Source organism: Rissa tridactyla, chromosome 3, assembly GCF_028500815.1.
Source record: "Rissa tridactyla isolate bRisTri1 chromosome 3, bRisTri1.patW.cur.20221130, whole genome shotgun sequence".
Classification (NCBI taxonomy): Eukaryota; Metazoa; Chordata; class Aves; order Charadriiformes; family Laridae; genus Rissa; species Rissa tridactyla.
In genome coordinates this window covers 51,553,498-51,578,980 of record NC_071468.1, presented here as the reverse complement: position 1 = coordinate 51,578,980, position 25,483 = coordinate 51,553,498, and the positions used below count along the sequence as shown (strand labels likewise).

The 25,483-nt window shown below is 42.0% G+C and overlaps 1 protein-coding gene and 1 long non-coding RNA gene across 16 annotated transcripts in view; one reads left to right on the top strand and one right to left on the bottom strand.

The window, feature by feature from the left end:
• Positions 1–10,920: 10,920 nt before the first annotated feature.
• LOC128906554 (uncharacterized) lies at positions 10,921–22,652 on the bottom strand. 3 transcript variants are annotated; one of them, XR_008465217.1, is made up of 2 exons: positions 22,412–22,652; positions 10,921–21,318 (listed from the first exon to the last, which is right to left on the bottom strand). It is a non-coding gene; the product is annotated as an uncharacterized LOC128906554 (long non-coding RNA). The 3 variants fall into 3 exon arrangements; XR_008465216.1 differs by lacking the exon at positions 22,412–22,652 and adding an exon at positions 21,792–21,910; XR_008465218.1 differs by lacking the exon at positions 22,412–22,652 and adding an exon at positions 21,792–21,899 and having other exon boundaries at positions 10,921–21,276.
• Positions 22,637–25,483, top strand: part of QKI (QKI, KH domain containing RNA binding) — a 163,296-nt gene continuing 160,449 nt past the window's right edge. For all 13 annotated transcript variants that reach the window (XR_008465215.1, XR_008465214.1, XR_008465211.1 and 10 more), the window contains exon 1: positions 22,637–23,224. Coding sequence is in view for 8 of the 13 variants with exons in the window: in XM_054193921.1 (XP_054049896.1) it covers positions 23,083–23,224 (142 nt within the window). In the remaining 5 variants the exon portion in view is untranslated. The remainder of the gene's footprint in view (positions 23,225–25,483) is intronic.

The window sequence follows — 25,483 nt, the reverse complement described above, 5'->3', positions numbered from 1 at the left end:
TGTCCCTGAGTGCTCAGGGTGCATGGGCACAGTACATCCTCTCTTAGAGATTGCTTCTGCCCCAGTTTAGAGGGGGCAGGGTGCTCATCCTGCAAACAAAGCTGCTATGGTGCTCCCCTTTTTTGAGAAAGTTACGTGCTTGTGTCTTATTTTCTGCAGTAGCATAAAAAAAAGGAGTTTATCTAAACTCCCATATGCAACGAACAGATGCTTGTGACCATGGATGTTGCATAATCAATGAATGGTAACTTATAAAATCTTTAAACCTGCAGAAAGAATTCAGAATTTCAGCAAATTTCTGTCTTGTCTGGCTGCTCATTTCAATTGGCTATAGAAAAAAAAAGCCAGTTGTGCATAAACTCCATCTGTTCTTGTGGAGTAATATGTATGTGGTTGGGAGGAGTATTTCAAGGGATATTTGAGCAGTGTTATTGGAAAAACAGAGAAACTGAATATGGGATCAGGATTCCATTTGATGCGCAGAGGAGGCTGCAATAATCAGCAATTCAACTTTTTGCAATAATATTGGCAGAAGAAATTGATCCTTTGAGTGTAATGTACGCCTTGAAAGAAATTTTGTAAGCTGTTTAAATTACGCCTCCATTTGACAAAGCTACGTAAACCGATTATACAAACTACACCTCTAATTCTTGCCTATGCAGATGTTGCACTGAGACGTGTCCCTTTGTATTCAGTAGAGCAAGATACAGGCTTGACTAAATAGTGGAACGAAAGGCAGAGCGTTAAGGTGCCGTTTCATAACATGACTGACATAACTCAGATTAGTTGTTCTCCTAGTCTGTGATACATAGACACAGTACTTCTGTAACAAGATTTAGTTGAGAAACACCCAAAGTATGAGCCAAGACAGTAAAGTGTAATTTTGATTTTGTAGGAAAGATAAAGGAAGAATAACATGAGGCATGGGTCTCTCAATCTGTACTCCTTACTTCCCCATTACTTCAGTCCTTTTTAGTGTAGGGGTAGCTGGAATAAGGTGTGAATCTCAGTGTGCTAGGACACAGCAGCCGGCAGGCTGTATTATCATACAAGGCAGTTACAGTCACCTCAGAAACCTCTACATTTCTTTGGGTCTGATGCAATTTTACAGACCTGAAGAACAACTCTGGTGAAATCATGTTTGTGCCGGGAGATCCCGATGGATCTGAGGAAGAGCAAAGAGAAGACGGGGAGGAGAGGAACCACTGAGCTCTACTTTCCACAAAATAAGGCCTCTGGAAATAACATGGTGTCAAAATCTCTGCATTTGTTGTTACATGCTTAAAAGGTCGTTTATAGTTCAGGCAAGGAAGATCCTTGCCCTAGCAAGCTTAGATGTTAATTGAAACCTTTGTGTGTCTGTACAGCACAGCGAAATGGAGAACTCTTGTGACAATGGAAATACTATGACTATTGGTCAGGCCAAAATATACATTTCAAGATTACCAGCCAAAAGAAAAGGGTGGATATTACTGCAGGACAAGGGGACATGTGGAATAGGGAAGCTGGCTGGAGCAGCACAGCTCAGGGAGAGTGGCACCACAAGAGAAGCCTGGAAAATCAGGCAGGAAAGAAATTATGCAGGAAGCTTGGAAAGTCAGGAGTCATGAGATAAATGAAAAGAGTTGTAGCAGAAAAACAAAATGAGTAGATTTGATTGTTTGAATTACGCGTTTAAAGTTGGAGTAGCAGGTGAAAGGAATAAGGAAGATGTAACCATCTGAGAAGTTTATAGGGATCACCTGTAGCCTAGAGGCAGAAGGAAGGTGGAAGTTGAACTGTGAAGAAGTAGTGAAATAAAGTTAAGGAAAGCCAAGGATGAGGAAGTATATCTGTTCTGGAGGTAAGCATGGCAGTGGAAGATGGTGGATGAGTGGAAGATTAGAGTAAGGGGAAAAAAGGAACTTGAAGATGTGTATTGTGAGGACAGAAGCAGGAACAGAAGCTTTAGAAAAGGGAGGAAAAACGTCCCTTGTAGGTGGGACAGCAGGGAACCCTGGATCTGGTAGATTATCTATGCAATATAATAAGTAAAGTAGTAGCAGAGGGTAGAGGGGTGCCATTGCTTTTAATGGTATATCCTAATCTATATGCAGTATGCAATCACATAGAGTTTATTTACGGACTTGCTAGCGATGGAAGCACAGGTAAAAACAGCCAGCTGGAAAGTTATAGGTCCTTTATACTCAGCACAACAGAGGCAAAACAGGGAGAAAGTTTCAGTGACACATACCAGCGTATGGTTCAACACCATAAAAAGTAACTTTTAAAGAAAAAGTGGGTTAACTTTTCAAGGAGGAAAGGTTCCCTGGCCCTAGGAGATTATGAGCTTTGTGCTGTTTTCAATGAATGAACGCATTCTTAAAATGTCTGCAGTTACAAACTTTCTTTTCTGCAGCACATACTGTCACGGCTCCGGCACTCTGCTTGTGGCGTGCTTACTGCGGCCGCACTCTCCCATTTATGATGAGTGTCCTTCGCCACCACCCTCTGAATTCCTCTTGGGTTCGTTCTGTTATTTGTTCTAGTTCTTTGTATTTCTCTACTTCCATGCTGTTTCTGCTGCCGTCGCTGAGGCTGGGATGCACTTAAAGTTGTATGCTAAATTCTTTCCTTCTGTCTGTAGCTCCTGACCCCTATATGCACTGATGAACATCTGCCTCCTTGTTTCAGAGAATGCTTTCTTCTGCAGGTGATCTGGCACCCATGGCATTAGTTTGCTGCTTGCTTTCTGTCTGCAGCTCACTCTCCTTTTCCTTACATGTATCACAGCTTCTGATGAATAGTTGTGTTTTTCTGGCAGCAAGAAAGAAAAAAAAAAAAAAAGAAAAGGCCTACTTCCCATCTGCTGAGACTGAGGCTTTCTCTGAGAAGTGGTAAAGACATCTCGGTGGTTTTTTAATTTTGGAAGACCTGACCAGGTCAGGGTTGGTGGCGAGGGGGGAAGGAGAGGAAACCTCTCTACATTCTGATTCTGGGGAATGTCTGCTCTGCCTATTATTTTTTCATTTACCTTTGAGAAATCAAACTGTCCAACAACGGTGCCTTTTTTCCCCCCAATATTTTTGAAGGGTAGAGACCAGGAGTGGAAAGCACCTAAGTTACAGCCCTTTTCTTCCCCCATTCCCTGTCATCAAAGGCCTTATTACGCATTGGCCACTGCTGTGTTCTGGAGGATTGAAGGCAAATATGCATGTAGTCCAGCACCACATCCCAATTATTTAAAAGAGGTTACCTACTAGGACATCATGCAGTATCCATCCTCTTCCACTGAGGGTACAGTGACAGTCTGGGCAGTTCCACTGATTTTAATGTAGCAAATATATTGCTAAAATGCAGGTTTTTCCTCAATGTGGTATAATCAGCAATATAGGGATATAAAAAAAAAAATCAATTCACTTTCATAATACGTTTGAGTGTCTCAGGTTGTACCTTTGTGTATGTGCATTTTTTAAGAAGTGTTTTGTGCTTTTCGTTTTGTGTCTCTTTAAAAAGCTAGTCGTGTCATGAAGAAATACAAAATGCTGAGTCTGAGACTGAGTTTATTTGCAGTTAATGATGTTGTGAAGATTTTCTGGTGTTTTAAGTTCTATGATTTCTATTGCTGTTTATGCTGGGGTTTTTTATTTCAGCATGTTTAAATATCTGGTGTAACAGAAACAATAATACAGATGAAATATCTGTCATTTTTATTGTACAGGTCAGCCACCATTTATATGACACACAGTTTTAAAACCTTTCAAATACTGTCTCTGGAATTAAAACGATTATTTTTCCCCCCCTTTTTTAAGAAAAGTCCTTTTCAAAAGGATATTGTAATTTTAATCATCGTTCTGGAAAATTAGGGATGAAATCCTGGTATCAGTGAATCGAAATATTCATTGATGTCAGGTGGGCTTGAATCTGCCCTCTAGTTTAAAAAAACAGTGTTACCTGGTTTTATGAACTGACTGCAGTGTAAATCCACTGTTGATTTTATGCTCAAATATTCTTACTTCTGGATTACAAGAACCTGAACAAATGTAATTGTTTGCTCCACAGCCCATGACAGCGGAATAATTGAGGCTGTTCACTTTCACACAGGAAAAAACAGAACCCACCAATACTTGCGAAACCATTGTGAGAAAATCAAACAATATTCATACAGATGCAGTAAGTGTTTTCACAGGTTGCACTCACGTAGGACTGCTCATTCTCCTCTTCATCCCTGGCAAGAAGATCAGCTCAGAGTAAAGAGATGTCCTTGTTCTGCAACCCTGGGCTTGTTCACGGAACGGTTTTGGCATGATGTGAGACTTAAGGATCAGGTCACTGCTTTATTTCGTGCTCATTACTGGCTCCTGACCCAGGCCCTCCCCTCTGCGCTCTCATGTGCTTGGAGACACGTTGGGTGCTCATTTCTTCTAGCAGCTCTTGGGTTTTGACAGTTTTTCCTTCTGTCATCACCTCTGAATTACAACCATCAGCCCACTGTTCAACGCAAATCAAGTGCTCCGTGCCTGAATTAGAACAGAAACCTTTATAAGAAGAAATATTGGTGCTTCATTCTTGGCAGATTTCAGCAAAACTGCAAAAACCTTTCTGTGGTGTAAATGGCCAAAAAGGGAGTGCAAGTATTTCTGTGAAGGAACGCAGAAGACTTTGCTTGAAATGGCTAAGAGTGCGTGCCATATATTGCTTGCTGCGAGGTTTCGTAAGGTGCTAACCCAGTGAGAGCTCGCACGGTTAAGCTGAACACAGGGTGGTTACCAGGTAGCTGCGCAGCACAAGAGATCCCATTTCTGACCTCTCAATTTCTGCTTCGTGCAAAGGTAGAACAATGAAACAAAAACCCTTCAGATGCGGAATTTTCCAGGACCTAAAACATCCATCGCAGTTTGCTGCTTCCGTAGCCTTCTGTGAACGAAGATACCAATGCCAAGAAGCTGTTTCTCAAGTCTCAAAACCAATTATTCTAAAAACAAAGCCTTTGTTTGTGTTTGGCTGAAGCTAAATAAACTTGAAATTCAGATATTTCTTTGGAAAGAATGGTCTGCTAATCGGTGCTGAGGTTTAAATATTTGAGCTTATTTATTTCTCTCACTTGCCTAAATGATGTTTCAGAAATGTTCCCCTGTTATTACAGTCTATTAAACAGACTTATCAAAAGGAAACATTTATTGATATCTTGAGAGACATGTGTGTCTAATTAAGGTTGTGTTGCTGTGCATATTTTATATTAAAGTAAACGTTTCCTGCAATTTGACTTTAATCAGGTCTGAAGGGCCTTAATAAGTGTTTGACTTCATCATTTATTTTTTTTCCTTTCCCTGGACTAAGGGAGGATGTACTATATCAATTTGAAAAGTCACATCGTTTACTATTGCTTGAGGAAGTTCTGACACAAGATGTAGTATTTATTCAATACATTTATCCCTAGAAATGGTGCCAATTGATACTAAATGCACATTTTTGATGGAGCTTGCAGGCACTGGTAAACCCAGAGGAAGTCTGGAGTTTTTGTAGATTGCAGTTTTGAAGTGTGATTAGACAGAAACTTTGCTTATTTTTTGGTTATTTCACCCCATTTTACTTGGAACTATAATTACTATAAGAAAAGAAAAGAAGAAAAGAAAGATTTATAGGCTTCTGTATTCCGAGTTTAAAGTTTCTAATTTATAAGTTTGCTTTTTTGTTGTTATTGTCGTGCCGGGTCCCTCTTTGTGCAGTTACTGTTGTCCTTTGCTGTCTTCTTTACTACTCTTCTTGTTTAATGTACAGCTATTGCTGTTAGAAAGAAATTCAGTCTCAAGTATGCAGCCATTAAAATACCTGTCCTGTGCTTGGGTTCTGCTTTTCCTGTGCCATCCCTCATTTCCGTGGTTAACTTCATCCTTCATAAATAGTTTTTTCCATGTTATAATTTAAATTATATGGTATGTAGCCCCATCTTAAAAGATAATTTAAAAGATTAACAGAAAGAGATTAGCTACTATGTTTTTTGTTTGTAAAATGCTGTCAGTTTTGAGTGAAATGTCGTATGTGCCTATGTGGAAATGTGTCCAGGTTTTTAGAAGAGTCATTTATGATGCAAGAATAAGTTTATCTAATTAACTGTAACAGTTCTGTCAAACAGCTGTGTAATAGATTGTTATCTTAATTCTGCTGGCAGAGGGATGCAGTAATGCAGAACTTTTTTGCACAGCATATTTAGTGTGTGTGTATACATATACACGCACTACTATATATTAGTATACTTACATCCTCACACTTGTATGAATGTGTATGTATATTTGTGTTGGGAGCTGAAGATTTCCTTTTATCAGGCTTATCTAAATTTTGGCAATCTTTTTGTTACTACTCTAGTATACTGTGTAATAACTTGAAATTAAAGCTATGATCTTACTGCAAAAGGTGGTTTACGCATAACAGAAAGAGACGATTTTTACCAGTGATACCATAACCCACACAGATATAGCAGATAAGAAGGGGAAGAAAGGAAAAATAGTTATTTCCCACTAATGGGGTGTTTAATGATAGAATAATCCCATGATTTGCTCAAACTCACGTGGGGGTTACCTCTGCACTGAGAAATTAAGCAGTGCCATGGAGAGCATCCTGGTGTTGGTGCTGCTCAGGTGTCAGAACATCACCGGGGACATCTTTGTCCCAGGCCCAACAAGCACTTTCCCAAGGACTTGCAGGGTAACATTCGACAGGTGACCGCGCTCTGTTGGATCAAATCTTAACAGTGTGAACACGGCCAGCCCAGGGTGCCTGGCCTTACAGTCACAGCTGGGTCCTGGTCCTGTTCGTTTAACTTCTTAGAAGAGATGCATACAGAAAATCTGTATCAGAAGTTGACATTAAATCCAAATTCCTTTTGTCTTATTCCAGCGCCTTTCTAGATCATTACCCTCATTTTTATGACATTATTCTTAAAAACCACCCTGGTAAAATGACTAAGGCAGTGTTTAAAGAACAAAATGAATCCCTTTATTTTCCTCAGACAAACATCACAAAATGTTAATTGATTTGTTTCCAACTTTGACAATGTTTTTTTTTTTTGTGAAAACCAAGATGACAAATTAAAAAAAAGCAAAAGATAACTGATTCAGAAATATACTTTTAGAACGCTCCAAAATTAGATCATGTAATTAGTACTCAACTTATGAGCATTGACATTTGGTGGAATTACACTTGTGCGAACAAATTCAGTTCACACAGTTTAGGAACACTAAATGATCTTTAGGAAGGAATGATGCTTGAGGTTTCTGTAAGCTTCCTTTATTGATTTAATTCCTGATATTCAACAGTTCTTAAAACAAAAATTCTTACACTTTGCCAAAGACAATCCTTGACATAAAACTTAGCGATGGTTATTGCTTAAAAAATGTCAGAAATTGAATGGTGCAAAAATATTATGTTCTGATACAGAGAATAGGTATTCTTGAAATAACAGTACAGGGTCCATACTAGTTTATTCTCTATTTTTCTTCAAATAAGTCTGCAAGTTTTGCCTCTATCTTCTTTTGCCTTCAAATAATCACTTTGGTTTTATTAAGTGTACAGGTTCTGCTGTCAAAAATATCAGGTAAGAAAACAGTTATCAAACAGAAGCCTGTTCTTCTGCCCTTCCCCCTTTATGTGGAGCAATTCAAACAGGAGAAAGCAGAGTAAGAAAAATACTGTGCTTGGAGAAGAAAACTCTCCCAATTCCACTTTCCTTCCTCTTAAGTTGGCACTGTTGATGTCAGAAGCTGCTTGCCTGGAAGAACAACCGCTAACATCTTGATGATTTGTGAAGAAACCTGGAGTTGATTTGTGTAAAGAGGGGACTTTGTGTAAACTCCACCAGCATCCCACAGCCTTGCTGTTACGACACTCAAGCCTTAGAGGAGTTCTGTACCTAAGGTAATACATCTTCGTGTCTAGAGGCAGGCTTAGGTTCCTTCATTAATTAATTCATGAAGGTTAGGTGTCTGAAGGATATTTCTGGAAACTAGATTTGCAGATTTGCTAATAGAACTATGCTCATGACTCTGAGCTATGAGTGTGAACATTGCTTGCGTATGAGAAGATAAGAAAAAAGCATGCATCACCCATAGTAACTTGAGAAAATTTGTAGACCTGCTATGTCGATATTCTGAGAGATGATGAACAAACTCACCAATATTTTTCTTTTTTTTTTTAATGTTAGGGGAGAACGTCTTTTGAGAAATTTGTCTTAGGACATCTTACGCTAGACCTCTAAGCACTTTGGTAATTGTGGCTTCAGCATTTTGTAGTCTTTCTGTCTGTTAGGAGCTCTAGGTCTACCTCTCAGCAGAAATTGAGGCATCTGTGAGCACAGAAAGGCGGACAATTTTCATGATATACACCTAAATCAGTTGTTTAAGCACCAAAGAGGAATACTGTAAGCACGTAATGATAGGACACAGGGTAACGGTTTCAAACTGAAAGAGGGTAGATTTAGATTGGATATCAGGAAGAAATTCTTTCCTGTGAGGGTGGTGAGGCACTGGCACAGGTTGCCCAGGGAAGCTGTGGATGCCCCATCCCTGGAAGTGTTCAAGGCCAGGCTGGATGGGGCTTTGAGCAGCCTGGTCTAGTGGGAGGTGTCCCTGCCCAGGGCAGGGGGGGTTGGAACTACATGATCTTTAAGGTCCCTTCCAACCCAGACCATTCTATGTACATCAAAATCGCAAAAAAAATTAAATGCCTTTCAGATTCCCTTTCAGTTCAGTGCCATCCATGGAGACAAGCCTTCCATCTGTGACATGATTCTTGTTACACTAGTATGGAAACAGCTAGACTTCTCACAGCTTAGGCAGAGTGGCAGATTCCCTTTAAAGCGCTGTGATTCAACTGTAGGAAATTGCTTTTAGGAAGAAAAAAAAAAGGTAAATTTATGCAGGAATCCATTTGGAAAAATCCCAGCCTAAAGATTAAGCAGACTCAAGAAAGTACTTTCTTGAAACCACATGGCTGCACCCCACTGCCTTCAGATAAAATGTGACAACGCTTCAGAATCAGCCTTAGGAAAAAGGAAGATTGCTCATTTTTAGTGCTCACCACAAAAAATGAGTGGTGAAAGAACGTAAGTGCGATTTCCAGCGGTGTGTGTGTTTTGTTGGTTTTTTGGTTGTTTTTTTTTTTTAATCCTTATATATCTTGTGACTTCTGAATTTGGGCAAAATTTTTCAGCAATGGAAAATAGTAAAAATTGTGTAGCGAGTTATTCACCTGTTTCTACTGTTATAAAGTTTAACCCATTTGGTAATCCTGACAGCACAGTAACTTTGGGTCCTTATGATCAGTTCCATGACCCTTCCCCCCCCCCCCCCCCCCCCCGGAATTTTTTCCCCCAGGCACTGGGAACTAAACTCTGAATCCTCTATAGGAGTCTCTGATTCAGGAGAGTGAAGAATGTACTCCAGCCCTTGGGAATTTTTGAAGCAAAACTTCACAAGGTAGAAGATCACTAGGTGGGTTTGTGATCTTTCCTTTAAGAATGCACTGAAAGCACTACTATTTTATTTGTGCAATTGCATTTGTGCATTTTCATCTTCTGGAAATAGAGCTTATTCTAATGGGTTAGAAATCTCTGGATGCAAATGCGTTTCAGAGGAAGAAAATATGTGCTTAGCTTAGGTAACTAGTTTATGTCCTGTGTTCTATTTAAAGAATGTGAGCTAGCTAATAACACAGGCCAGAAGTCACGTTGGTACAGACAGGACTTTCTGGCTCCCCACACGGGTCTCTAGTTTCTAGATAAGCTTCCAAGACTGGCGAAGCAGGCTTGTCCCTCGTGTCAGTGTGCTGCACCAAGTCACAGCTGGTGGGCCCATGCGTATCGTGTCTAGCTCAGGCATACTATCTTTGTAAATTCTTCTATTTTCCCGTGCCATTTTCTTTTGGGCAAAGGACAGATAATTGCTTTTCCTCATTATTAATATGGCACTCCTGTGGGCTACAGCCTCTTTGGCTTTGGGGATTTGGTTTGGATTTATTGGGTTTTTCTGGTGTCGTAAATGAAGGCCTTTCACAGGACTCTGACATACCTGCTTCCTGCCTTAGGCCTACAGTTCACCCGCCCTTCTTACCCCAAAAACCTACTTTCAGCAGCCTTGGCTCGTGTGCCACTTTTTTCCTCCTCTCTTTGGGAGTGTTAATAGCTTAAAGGGAGCCAAAAAAACCCTACTCAAGCCAAGGACTCTCTCAACTTTGGTTTTTCCTTGCTGTTCTCCATATAAAAGCTTTCTGCTACATCTGCCTCTACCACTGTATCATTCTTCAGTGTTTTTTTCACCAGCTTTTCTGTCCCTGGCTTCCGATTCTTCCTTCTCCAAAGCTTATTCAAGTATCTCATCTCCCTGCTGCTCTTTTCTTCCAGTGTTTACCAGCTTGATGCATTTTCCTTATTCACCTATTAACCCAGTGTCCTGTTCATGTATATATAGAAGGAAGTCCTTCTTCCCCTCCCTGCAAACCCACCCACAGAAAAAAGAGGCAAGTCATTATACAGATGTGCAAATGTGTTTCACTAAGACCCCACATAAGCGCTTCAATTTGCCCAGGCCGGACAAGTCCAGGTAAGTTTGAAATGTCCCCAGTTAAGAGACACAACTGAGATTTTTTTGATCACTTTTAAGTTTAAGGGTTTTAAGTACTTCAACAATATCTAAAACTGTATGTGTGGTCACAACTGGCAATGCAGATTTATAGAAACACAAAAGCAAGGGGAAGAAGATGCACTAAACAAAAGTGATGCAATTTCAGTTGTCAAATACTAAGTTTTTATTAGGTTATATACAACTTTAGTGTCTTGGGATCTGCTAAGCAAAATTTGTTTCACTTAACCCTTGGGTATCACAGGCAAAGTAACTGAAAATAGCAACGTCAGTATTTGAAGATCATAGACAATAACTTTAGAATAAATGAAATGTAGATGGCTTTATTGAATTTAATTACATATGAAATTGAATACCTTGAAAACAAAGTACAATAAAAACATGAACATATTTATTAGGGCAATGTTTTATGAAATACTATTGCGCTTGAAGAGACAAAAAGTAACAGTCTGCAATTGCTTCAGTAAGTTTTTAAATGATAGCACAAAACCACATTGTAAGATCTCATGTTCTGGTTCATGAATGTGAAAGAATCTACTGTCCCACTTGTAAGAGTTAGGGCCCTGTCTGCCACAGCTATGTGTGCATCAGAGAATAAAAGGGGGTAGAAGGAAGGTAGAGATGATGAAAGGTTGAAGAGATGACTCTTCTTGACAACATAGTAGTAAAAGAATTAATATATCCATATTTCAGTTGTAGTATTTTAATGCAATATAGTCTTCCATCTAGAAAAACATGTTCCTTAAGTTAGTTTTGATCTACCCATACTGAAAATAGATTCATATTCTGGTATATCTAGCTATAATCTCTGTATATTCTATGTATTTAATTTTAAAAAATGTCAGTTTAGTTTCCAGAAAACCCCTCAGTCTCACAAAATCTAATCCTCCTAAATTAACATACTGAAGTTGGCAAAATCATAGCAAAACCAGTTTTATTTAAGTATCTGCCTTGTAACTCAAATCAAATGATACTTAACTGCACCTTGTAACAGACCAAAAAAAAAAAATCATATTTATTACTACTGATGTTAAAGGAAACTTGTACAGGACTGAAGCTTTGCCTTTTCTTCATTACTAAAAACACAAATCCAGCTAAGACTTTTTAGACAAGCTTTCATTTTTCAATTAACATGTTTTATTTCAAATTTATTCAGAGCTGAAATAAGAGTTACATTTGCAGCTGAGGGAAGCAAAGATGAAACTTTGTTCTTCTTTTGTGCTCAGCCACACAATTTATTTTTCTCCTGGCAACAGATTTTAAATCTCTTTGCCTTTTTTTTTTTTCATGGGAACTGTTTAGTAAGTGCCGACATTAGAGCTGACAACGCTTTGTGTGGTTTTTTTCCTTTTGCCTGGTTTCTGTGTCTGTGTGTGCAGGCATGCATTCATTAACGTAATTCCTCAACATTCAACAAGAGTGCATCATAAACCAGGGGAAAAAAAGCCTCATAAATATTTAGATCCTCCGTCTACCTTCCAAAACTAAAGTGAAAAAGAGTATTTAGTGAGGACTTGGTTTGAGTTAATCTGCATATGAACTGAAAGGGGGTACAAAAGGATGAAAAGATGGTGGAAACGAGCATACAAACCCCACAGTCTCCAGGGGGCCATTCATCTTGTTCTTGTCAATACAATCTCAGTCTCACTGCTTGGCTGTTCTCTGCGCATGACCCAACAGACTGGCTTTGCAAAGGATGTGCGTGCTTTCTTCCTAGTTTTGTTCTATCGTGTAATTTTTCGAGAGGAGAAGCAAAATACTTCACATTTCAGAAACCGGAGAAATTTCTCTCAATGCTTGTGGTCCATGCACTGACACACTAACTTAAAACATCTATGTAAAAGGACAAGTAGGTTACACGAAAAGAAATTTTAGGTAATTTGACAATTAATGAGAGGCAATGAGATCACAATGTAGCTTAAAGCATATTATTATCTGCGGTACAGCTACAAAACCCTACAATTTGGACTTATATACGGATTTATACACAAAACTCCACTATTTCTAACAAACAATGCTGTCAAAAAGTCCAAAGTTACAGATAAAAAACCACAAACTAGAACACCAATAAAATCTGGTATTTAATGTATTTTCATAATTGTTATAGAATTGTTTAGGTTGGAAGAAACCTCTTGAGATCATCTAGTCCAACCCCACACATGGAATTCTGCAATTTTTTTTGTATTTTTATTTTTAAGAATGAGGGAATGTTGCAATACACTCAATAATTATTTATTTCATTGTCTGAGATCAAATTAATTTTGAAGGATTATATCACACTATTTACATACAATGACTTGTGATCTGCTGCTGCTGTGCTTTAGGTATCCTTTTCAGACAAAAGGGCACACAGGCCACTGAACAGTAAAGTCTGCAATTAGACACAAATAATGATTTCGCACATAGCAGAATTCTTGATTACAAGCAGCCAAGACAGCAGGTTTTTGGTTTTTGTGAGGACAAAGTTGGAATGAAATAATGTAACTCACTCACTTCACCAAGCTCCACATCAATCATATGAAGATACAACAGGAGAATTACATCAATACGATATGCAAAATGGTCATTTTAATCACATAATATATTTGTAATATTCACTTATCTTACTGCATTGCTAATCTACCATTTTACACGTGTGAGAACAGAAAAGTCCAAGTATAATTTTTTCGTATTAATCTCTGTATTTCAGCCTCCTCATTAAACCTGATCTGGGGGTTTTTGGTTGGTTGTTTTTTGTTACCAGACCTCCCCAAAACCCAACTCCTGGAGCAATATAGTGAGCGTATCAATGTAACACCAGGTACAAGCCTGAGCCTGCAAGCTGTGCCTACATTGCTATGACTCCCCCACTAATCACCTGTTGTCAATCTAACACAAAGGACTCCGCCTACTCTGACAAACTTCTAATGAAGTACCAAGATATATCTGTAGCTAGAGGGATAATTGATTTCACTACTAACCTGCAAGACAGGTGCATACAAACTTCAAAACGGGACAAAAGATCAATCATGCCTCTAGTAATGAAAATCAGATGGATAGCTATAAATAGACTATCTGGAAGGAAAAACAAGGTAGGGATGTATACGTTAATTGACTTGCTAAGGGGAAGACTACTTCTGGCATGAAAACTGGCCATCTGATCGGCTATGTCATGACTTTTTAAAAGCAAGTAGAAAAATGTTAGAGATGGGGAAATGCTTTAAGTCCAGCTGTGCCTCCTCTGCACCTCTAACAGAGAAGTGGTTTGCCAGCTTCCCAAATAACAGGGACTTTCCAGACCTTTCTGCAGTGGGAAGAAGGAAGGCTGCCTAATTTGGATCACTTAATACCTGGTTTTCATGCTCCATCAAAAGACAGTTGCAAAAATTCAAGATAACTTTTTTCCTGCCTTGCCTCAAGTAGTGTTTTCTTTATAGTTCCCCCCACAACCTGTTGTTTTTTGAGCATATTGTCAGACCAGACTATTCATTTGTTAATACGTAAGAAAACAGTATTGTTATGCAAACTGGGTAGTGGAACATATTCTCTGGGAAACTTATTTTTGCATTTCTCTGCTCCTTAAACTGATAGGACAACAGTTGGGGGTGGGGGGGAGTGCATGTGTGCTAAAAACAGAGACAACTGTCACACCTGTTCTGTAAAAACAAAAAACTGTCATCAATGTGTCATAAACTTTCTCTCTTAGTTTGATAAGTTATGTAAACACCTGAAAGGTGAAGAAAACTGCCAGCGAAACTTTCAAATATATATTTTTAAACAAATACAATATGTAAGAGATGTTAACATTTCAGTGATCATCTTTATTTATGAATGACACAATTCCATAATATAAAGCTGCCTACTTTAGAACTTTTTAAGGCCACTTTCTCCAAGTTATAAGAAAAGTTGTAACGTGTACATGAAAACTTCTCATGTTCTAAATGAACAGGAATATCTAGAATCACGTGAACTGGATCTGTACAAAAGTCATTTGAATATACAGGAAATGTATTCTGTTTCCTTTCCCTATATTTCAGTCACAATCAGAGACCAAACACAAAACATTTCAAACTAAGAACAATAAAAATTTAAGAGAGAGATGGCCAACAGAGTAAAGTGTACTTTCTAGACACTTCAAATTTAGCTGCAGTGATTTTTTTTTTATCAGACCACTATATCTAAATCTAGGTCATTAGTCCATTTTGCATACATTTCACCTTTTCACACCATAGTGAACTTTTCAGCCTACTGCCTTGCCTCTGTACTCTGTGGTCTATCCAACACAATGACTTTATGAATGTAAAATACTAACACACTTCTGAAAGCCAAAACTAAGTACTGAATGCATTACCTTCAACAGAGTAATTCAGTTGTTGTCAAAATCCTGGACCCAAGCTGTTTTTCAGACTATTCTGTGAACAAAAGTGGTTAATAGAAAAATGTTTCTGCATATTTACAGTGAGATTCAGCTGACTGTTCAAGAGCTCGCAGTGGCCACTCCAGACATCCAAAAGGTGTAAGAGACATCTGCACGGGGCTAGCAGATGTCATACAGGAACTATGAAAGAAAAGTAGACCCTCTGGAGATTCAAGTGGAATGTAATAAGGCAAGTGAATCCCACCCTTTATTGTGCTTATAAACTTATAACAATGAATTACTGTAATCAAGCAATAAACCAATTTTAAATAATAATCAGATACAGCATTAGCTAGGTAAGATCACATGACCTTGTATGAAGTGACTGTAGCTCAAAATGAGTCCGATCTGCTAGATTAGCCAACAACTTAGAAATGTTCACCTTCTGGCTTTGAGCCCAACAGTTATGTTTTACTGATTGTTATGACTTGTCCTTTGAGCTATAGTGACAGTCAAACAGGGACTTACGATGCACCAGCCAACAAATGCCAACCAAAACGGCACGAGATTTGGGATGCTTCCTGTTTCTTTCCTTATAGCTTTCACTCCAGATACCTCTCTTTACCATTAAACAAATAAAAAAGGATGAAGTCTTGGAATAAATAAAGTATTTTGAGTGGGGAAAAAGAGATTTCTAGTAAAAAATAAGATTCTGGATTTTTCAGACTGATGAATTACATTTTATTAGAAGGCCCGGCCAATACAAAATTTCTTGCCTGTTACTGTAAGGTGTTAAAAAATGCAAAGTTTTCTTATTTAGACATTTTTCACTTAGATGTTTTCTGTCCAGTTCAATATAACTTCTTGCGTAAGAACTGCTGCTCCTTGTGTACTGAACAACAAAAATCCTGTAGTGAACGTGAAAATACTTCTCACTATGATGAGAAGTAAAAATACTTTTGATTACCTATCTTATACAGAAATGTGTCTTTCAACATTGTTATTTTTAGTTACACGTAGCAAATAAAAAAAGCTGCTGAGGGCACTACTGTAGTTGAGATGACTGTGTCAATTAAAATGCAGAATGTTATCCTGGATAGTTTTAAGGTTAGATATCTAGTGTAAATTGGATAGAAGGTAAAAACCAAAACAGGCATATCTGAAAAAATGGCTAAGATCTCTTAATATTCCTAATTTCCAGATGTCCTAATACTGTAGTCTTTTAAACCAGAATGTGTGTTAGCTGACTCTGTGCCTGCACAGAGTCAAGCAGCACTTACAGAAATACACACTCGCTGATACTCCCACTTCTGCAATGCGTGGCACAAACTGGCTCACACAGGGTTTCCATACACGAGTTCTCCACAAGGGACAGGCCAGAAGCCATTTGAAATTCTCCCCTACGCAAGCCTGGAGCTGAATAGCTAACGTAGTAATTTTGTGAACCTACTGATGGGAAGTGCAGTTAGCACGCTAACTGAAGCTACAGGACTGTGCATGGGATTAGAAACACTGGAAACATTCATGGTGTAATACAAGGGATTACTTGACATCTTTTAGTGAGCTAAGAATAATACCAATGATCCAACAGTAAAATACACAAAAACAATGCAAGTGTTTATAAATTACAAGATGTAGGGAAGTTTATTAGCTTAGAGGTAAAACATACCTTCAAAATGCACAATTCAAATATGTTCTGTGAATAATTAGCTTTTCCCCCCCAGCTTTTAAATTTAAGTGCTGTTATGAACAAGATGATAAAGTAGGTAAATTTTATGTTTACAATGCAGTACCTTGATTTAACTCTCTCTCCCTAATTGCTGGTAACTTTTTCTCCTCTATGCTTTCTCAGATTGCTTTTCTTTCCCTCCTTCTCACAGTTTTCTGCCTTTCTCAGCAACATTATAATAAAACTGGCATACGTGACATTCTTTTTGATCTCCTACTGAAGAGTGTGAAATGAAACCAATCTAAACTTTGTTTCTAGTGCACAGAGATTTCTTGGGGGCCTAGCAGAATTACCACCCTCTCTAGACAGACATGCATTTTGTTGTTGCTAGAATGCTGTCTTTTCTGGAGAAAAGCCTACACAGCAGTACATAAAAAAACTCCATGTATACTCCATACCCATAGAAGTTATCTACTTAAAGAAAAATATAATCCAACAGGTGATTCATCTATGGCAATCTTCAACATTGATGTAATACATTCTACTATATATTGATTTACATCTTTTCCACGCATAACTATGGCTATTTGGTGCTATAAGGAGAAGCCCAGCACAGAGTTACCCATGCCTCCACTAACATGAGGGAGGTGAGACAGTGGAACAGGTTGCCCAGAGAAGTTGTTGATGCCCCATCCCTGGAAGTGTTCAAGGTCACGTTGGATGGGGCTCTGAGCAACCTGGTCTAGAGGGAGGTGTCCCTTGCTTATTGCAGGGGGCGTTGGACTAGGTGGCCTTTAAAGGTGTCTTCCAACCCAAACTATTCTATGATTCTAACTACTGAGAGTTAAAGAAAATGCTTAATATTTTATGAAGCAGAATTTAGGCCCCTCCATTCTATCTGTGTAACAGTATCCTATCACAGTAACAAAGTATATGGAACACGTACCTTACCAAGAAAATTGTCCAGTACAAGATTTAGGTCAGAGGTGGAAAATACTTTTTTGTTTAGCTTAGCATTTATTTTCCCCAACTTAATGACCAGATAATTAATATAGAACCACAGGAACCGTGAGAATGCAGCTCTTCCTACTCTTGCGTAAGTGGATGAATCACAAAGCTATCTCTTCTTCTGGCTCCTTTATTCCAATCTGAGGAACAGCCAGTTCTACCAGAAGTGATACTGTGGGTTACTACACCCTTCTTCACAGTTGTTGTACAGCTTGAAGTACCTTAAGTATAGAAGATAGAAATATGAATCCTTACAGACTAAAGGTGTGCTTAAAACCTGTATCTTCCACTTCTTCAGCGATCATTTAGCATCAGCAGTGGACAAATTTAGGCATTATCTCTTCTAAGATTACACACAGCACTCAAATGTGTTATGATCTATGTCTGTTATTATCTATATTTAATGGATGAAGCCCATCATGGGATTTAAACAGAAGTCAAGATGTATTTGCAACTCTCTGCTATGTCATGAAAACATTCAGGCTGGAATAAAGCATCCAATTCTACAGATAGGATAAGTCTGGCATACAGAGTGGACAGGTAAGTGTTAGCATAAATAGTTAAAGAATCTGAGGTGGTCGTTGGAACATCAGTTTTTGTTGTTGGGTTGTTTGTTTTTTTTAATAAGAAAACCTCTGTGAGCACTATGCCTTCTGCTTATTACTTACTTTGAATGATGCACTACTATGGCTTCTGTTTGAAAAGTTACCTGTCAGTTTGGCTTAATGTCAAAGGAAATGTTTTTGTTGTCAGACACATCACAGAATTTTAATTTAATTGGTTCTTGAGATTTTTAGTCTGGCTCTAGACCTTATTCTGTTCATGCGTTAATCACCTTCCAGAGATGAATGAATTCCAGATGTTCATCTGGTTGTGGCCATGTCTGACTGCTGTATTACAGTTAGAGCAGCTACTATCTTGTACACCATGAATGATTCAATACTGAATCACAAATACAGTATTTTTTTCTCAAGTGACTGTAACAGGTAAGTGAAGAATTGCATCCTTCCCTAAAGAAGAGTAGCATAGTACATTGGTACCTTCCTGTTATAGACAGCGTTGCAGAAGGCTGATGACATCCAACTGCATATGGTCAACAGAGACGCTGGAAGTAACAGCCGACACTTTAACTACAAGAGTATGTTTCCCAGTAGCCATCAGCTCTCCTAATTCCCAAGGTGCTATCAGCTATGAACATTATAGCAGCAATTGAATTTGCTTTTTATGATTATTGCAGGTCTTTACTGTAATATAGAGAGGCTGCTGCTGGTGTTATCATAATTTTTCTTACTTCAAGGTTAGATTAATGCAATAAAGCTTCACCTTAAAAGAGAAGCTGTTGGAGAACACTACAGGTTACATGACAAAAGAAGGGATACCTAGATGAAAACACAAGAGTTAAAGATACAGATTTCTGCTTGTGTTCAGACAGAAGTTAAGGCGTTGGATAGTTACCTAAAGAACCTTACATGACCTAGTTACCTTGAAACAAACCAACCAAAACAACATTCACACCCCACACCCCCCCCAACAACAATACTGGACAACCTCTCTCCCTTCCCTGCAGGACCTGTTTACCCAACCCCTCATTTCTTCCCACACGGGAAAGCTGCAAAGTTCAATACAGTGCAAGAGTATTTCTAGTACCTCTGTAGATTGGGCTGGAGACATGCCAGTTTTGATGGGAGCTCTACCTTCTAACAGCTCTTTAACCAGAACTAACTCAACTTTCATCTCCCAAGCACTCTTAAAACACCCTTTCCTGGGACGTGGAAATATGGGAAGGTAAAGGCAGAGAGAAGAACATAATGTATGCCAAGAGGGGCTTTTAGGTAGCTCTTTTGTTTTTACTGTATGCTTGATGAAGAAAGATATCATGCTGATTTGCTTATTTAAAATTATTTAAAATAATGGTTAGTTATCTACATCTTGCTAAAGCATTCAGCTTTTCCAAGGGCATTTTTCCAATTATCTAAATTGTCACAGTCCTGAAGTGTTTACAGAAAAATCAAGGATGAGAATTTATGTCATCTATGCCTAATGACATGGGCAGCTTCAGCACACAGCTTTGCCTCAGTTTCTGTACTGTTCAGACTGAGAAAATAATTCAGATTAACACAGGGCAAACTAGAGCTTGAATTTTGCATTGTACCGCATGAGCGATTCCTCATTAATTGCTAGTGTGCACCATCTTATTCTCCAGTAAGTAAGTGCAAAATAGCTTGGGATAAACTATATTGTTCCTATTAGTAGGCAAGACAACTGATACTTACTGCACAATGACCTGTGCTGGTATTTCTTACCTTATATCGCGTGGTTGTTTTGTCTGCTCATATTCAAGCACTGGAAGCACTTTATGTGCAGGAAGCAATAATGAAGTGGTAGGGGAACAGCTGCACCAAATCTGCTGAAAAAGTCTCCATATGCTATTTTTACTGTGAGAATCAGCAGTCCAAAACAATTATTCTAACATTATCTAAGTTCATCTAATTTCATGATGAAAGCCTGCTGTCTGACGGGTGCCCTTAATCAAATTGAAGGATTAGATACCAAGTTTTCTCAGGGTTAAAAAGAGCCTGCAGTCAGTGGTTAAAAATTAGCAAATAAAGGGCTAAAAAAATTAAAATAAAAATGCATCAACTTTCAGACTGATCTACAATAAATAAAAGGATGGCAATTTTGTTAAGCATATAAGGTTATGTTTTAGCTTGTCACAATTTTAAAATAACATTGGAAAAGAGCAAACACAATCTTGTTACTAAAAAGAAAACATATTGTTTCATCATCCATAGCCATACTGCAGTGTGCTTTGGGCGCATGCTATTGATGGACTGAGGATCTATATGAAAAAAATGATTTGTAACATCGTTACTCCTTCTTTGGTAACAAAGATAATATTTTCTTGATGAATATATATTTTTAAAATGATGGAAACAATACATTTGACTTACCTTACATAACCCATTTATTTTTAATTAATGTAAACAAAACCCTTAAATGAAATAAAAATTCTCACATCCAAATAACGAGTTCTACATGTTTAAAGGCAAAAAAATCCAATAAACACTAGAAGGGATGCAGTAACCTAAGGCATTTTTACTATTATGAGAACTACACTTTCTCTACATTTTTGCCAACACACATCTTTCAGGAAAAGTAGAATAACACTACTTGACAATACCCAATAAAATTGCACACCTGTCAAGACAACAACGTGTCTGCACTGCTTTTTAGTTTTGGAAGCATTGTTCATTGTGATTACCCTAATATTTAAAGTTTCTTCAAATACCGTGCAGTATGTATGAAAACAGACTTGAATTTCTACAGAACTTCATGCAATATCTAGACTTTATATCTAGTCCTATTAAAAATGATTGCTTTCAGCAAACTACATGAAGCATGAGGCGATTTTTATCTAGCTTTATACCATAAGCTCCACCAAGCTACTGAAAATTACAGCAAAGCTTTCTGACGCGCTCCTAAATAATAAGAATCGAGTAAGAGCACCGAGTAGCTGCGTGGGGACGGAGAGATACGTACAAGCAACCGCGTCGCGCTGCTTTGCCTCTGCGGCTACAGTGGATGGAGCACGTTAATTTTGATTCTGGCCGCCGGATGCTGCTGCTCCCATCACGTCTCCCCATCCAGACCTGCCAAACAAGCCACGGCTGATGCCAAAACACGGCGCTGCCCTGTAACCAAAAACAACAAAAAAAAAACCAAACGAAAGGGAGTTTAACCGCCTGCCGGGGCGGCTGGGGCAAGGCAGCGCCGCGGCCGGGACCCGCCGGTGGCGTCGAGGCGGGCGGGCGGCCCGGCTGGGGCACGGCGCTGAGCGGCGACCACCGTCGCTCCGGGGTCGGGCACGCGGGGGAGGTGGGGCGTGGGTACGGCCGGGCCGCCACCGCCTCCAGCGGCGGCAGGACCCCAGCCCGCTCCGCGCCCCTCTGAGGCCGACGGCGGCCGCTAAACCGCTCCCGCGGCGCGCGGGCTCGCGCTGCCTGGACGAGGGGGCAGGAGGAGGAGGGCGGAGGGGAGAGCAGCTCCCGCCACCCCCGCTTCTCCTCGCCCTCCCGCAGGGCCGGTTACGGCTGGCTGCCAGGGAGCTCCCCCAGTCCCGGCGCACCCGCGCCCCACTCTCCTCCTGCCCCCGCGGCCGCTTTACCGGTTAGAAATCGCTCCTCGCGCCGCTCCGCCACCCGCACCGCCCACCGGCGCATGCGCGGCACCACCAACCGCCGCGGCCCCCCCGCCGCCGCGCGAGACCGCCGCGGTGGCGGCGCGCCTGTGGCGGGCGGGCGCACGCGCGCCTCGCCGGGGCTCTATCCACCGCCCCCCCCAGTCGTCGTCCCCCCCCCCAGGGAGGGCGTATGTGACCCGGCCCCGCCCCGCCGCGCGCGGAGCCAGTGAAGCGACACGACTTTGTTTAGAAGAGTTCCGTGCGCGCGCGTGCTGCCGCGGGGCGGGAGGCGCGCGAGGGGCCTGCCCGCGCCCAGACGCTCGGAGGGGGCGTGGCCACCACCGCCCCGGGGCCCCCCAGCCCGGGAGTGGACAGGGAGCGACAGCGGGCTCCGCCAAGCGGCGCTGCCGCCGCCGCCGCCGAGCAACCGCCGACCCACCCCTGGGCCCGCCCCCTCCCGGGCTTGTCCCCGCCTCCGGGCGGCCCTGCCCCCTCCCCTCCTCCTGCCGCCGCTGCTGCTGCCGCTGCCAGCGCAGCCTGAACTGAAGCGAACTCCGGAGCGAACTGAGGAGAAGTGAGGAGGCGGCGGCGGGGCTGAGACTCACCAGCCACAGGCAGCAGCGGCGGCGGGAGGGCGGGCGGGAGGGAGGCGGAGAGGAGGACACGCCAGGCGCAGCGGCAACAACAAGCGGCGGCGGCGGCAACAACAGCGGAGAGACACCGGCGGCGGCTCCTCGGAAGCGGCAGCCGCGCCAGCAGCGCCCGCCCGCCCCGCTCGTCCCCTCCCTCCTTCCCTCCCTCCCCCGCCGCGGAGACAGGGGGCAGCGCCGAGAGGAGAAGCCGGGCTCGGCGTGTGTGTGTGCGCGGGAGGAGGAGGAGGAGGAGGAGGAGGAGGAGGAGGAGGGGGGACACACCGAGGACTGCGCCGGCCGAGGGCGCACGGAGCAGGGGAGCGGCGGCGGCACCGAGAGGCGGCGGCGGGTCCTTGTGGCCGGGGAGGAGGGCGCAGCCCGCAGGGGGGTTTCTACCGAGTTTCCTTTTTTTTTTTTTTTTTTTTTTGTGTTCCCGGCCCCTCGGACTCGGCGGCGGGGCTGCGTTTGCCTCCGGATTTGAATCCTCCTCCTTCTCCTCCTTCCTCGGGGAAGCTCCCCTCCCCGCCCCCTCCCCTCCCCCACCGCCCGCCCGCCCGGATCCAGCCGGGCGCCCCGTGCCGCCGTCGCCTTGCTCGGCGGAGCTGCTGCGGGCGCTCGCCGTCCTCCTGCGCGGGCTGTGGAATATGGTTGGGGAAATGGAAACCAAGGAGAAGCCGAAGCCGAGCCCCGATTACCTGATGCAGCTGATGAACGACAAGAAGCTGATGAGCAGCCTCCCCAACTTCTGCGGGATCTTCAACCACCTCGAGAGGCTGCTGGACGAAGGTAAAAGCGCCCGCCCGGCCGCCCCCCTCCCCCGCTCCGCCGCCCTGCCCTTCCTCCCCCCGCACCCCCCCTCTCGCCTTGCCCGGGGCCTCCGCGCCGCTCCCGGGATCCCGCTCGGCCCCCTCATCCCAGCCCCGGCCGGGCGGCGGGGGAGCCCGGGGCCTGTTTTGGCTCTCCCCGCTGTTCTCCGCACAGCTCTCGGCCCCCAGCTGGAGAGCCGAAAACAAAGGGGAAGTGCGGGCTCTCCCCGCCCTGGCCGCTGCCGTGCGGTGCCGGGGGGGACTCGGCGAGTCGGGGGGCAGGGGCAGACCCGGCCGCGCAGGTCCCCGCTCTCCCCTGGGTGGGTTAGTTTTTATTCCACACCCCCTTCCCCTTATTTTTTTTCTTTTTCCCTTCCCCGCACCGTCTCCGGAACACGGGGGAAGGGTAACTAGCGCACGGAGGGGAGGGAGCGAGGAGAGGAGCTCAGGAATGCGCTCTGGGGGAAGGCAGGGAGGAGGGGAAGGGCTGGCTGGCGGCGCGGCGGCGGGGAGAGGGGTCCGGTGCGTCCGCCTCCGGGCAGCGCTCCTCGGCCCGGCCCGGCCGGAGGGCCGCGGGCGGGGAAGAAGGGGCGGGGGGGGGGGAGAAGGGGGGGGGAGCAGTGTTGGGAGGGTGTTTGGTTTCGAGATTTGGCTGTTCTGGAAGCTGCTTGAACTTGAATGACTAAGACGGAGGGGGCTGAGCTCTTTCTTCGGCTCCAGCTCTACCCCACCCCAAACTGGCCGCAAACTAATTATAATTTTCCTATATTGCACGGGAAGCGAACAAATTCTTCCTTCAGCTGTCCTTACCTTTTAAAGAAACTAACTTGAAAGACTCCTACGTGTGACTTTAGTGAAGGGGGAGGAAAAAAAAAATTACGAAATTGCCTCGTCTGCTTCTGCCAAATGTCCGCTGCCGCCCCCAGCCCCGCACCCCGCTCCTGCCCCGGGGGGGCAGGGGGCTGCTCCTGGGGGTTGACACCCCGCCCCCTCCCCTTTTTTTTTCCTAAATAGCTCCCTTTAAGGTTGCGTTTTTACAAATAAATAATGGTATTTCGGAAAGGGGAAAAAAAAAAGTATGCTGGGAAGTTCCTGTGTCCCATACGTCTTCCCACTACAGTAGCACACCCACTGTGTTAAAAATTAGGCGATACACTTGCTCTTAGTATTTTAACTTTGCTTTATGCTTCAGTTCTCAGGTTTGCTTTTCTTGATAAAAGCATTACCTTTCTTACCACCTTAAATGTAGGCTTTCTGGAGAGTTAGAGAGACCTGTTTGTTTAATCGTATTTGGTGGCTTTGTAGAATATAATAAAACCATGAATTATTTATACAGTTTCAACTTGTTGGGATTCTTAGCATGAAATACTGAGTTTCGAGATTTTGAGTTAGGATTCTTGTTTGTGGACGTATTCCTCCTTGCTAAAAGAAGTTTGGGAAGTTGTTGACCTCGGAAGATGAAAGAGCTTGTTATATTTGGTAGAATAACTCCCCGGCCTCTCCCAAGACTGTAAAAATGAGATAGTGACTATACTATAACATAAAATAGCATATGGAGAAAATGCTACCTTCTGAAATAAAAGATAGAGGAGTAAAAAAAAAAAGCAGTGAAGAATACTGAATGATGCACTGTGGGAAGCGATATAATGGGAGATTCTATTTTTATTTTCAAGACTTTTGGTGAAGTTTCAATTTATATTGGATCAAATATGGATGTGAAAAGTAAAACTACTTAAAACTTATGTTCTTGGTCACCACAGCTAACAACCTCTTCAGAATAGTTAGATTTACGATAAACATAAAGAAGAAACTTGACTGAGAAGACTCCCTTTTAGCACAAATGAGCCTTCCAGAGGCTTGGTGTTGGATTTTTAAATTCCTGAATCTCTTCAACTTAACATATTTGGCCAGAGGAGGCCTGAAACCTTTTTGAAACGTTTTTTTTTCTTTTTTTTTTTGTCATCAGGGAAGAAAAGAGAGAAAAACATTCCCTCATACGAAAAGGACACTGAAAAAGGAATGTCGGACATACTGACATCTTTTGATATGTTTTTAAATGTTGAAAGCTCTGGAAATCTGTTTTGTGAAGTATTGGAGTTCCAAATGAGGTCTGTGGGGACTCTTGCTGAAAAAGTTTAAGGATTGTGTTGCAGCTATTTATTTTTCACACTGTTCTTTAAAAGAAAAATAAATAAAATACAGACTGTGTTTCTAAATAGTCTCAGGAAGAAGTCTGCTA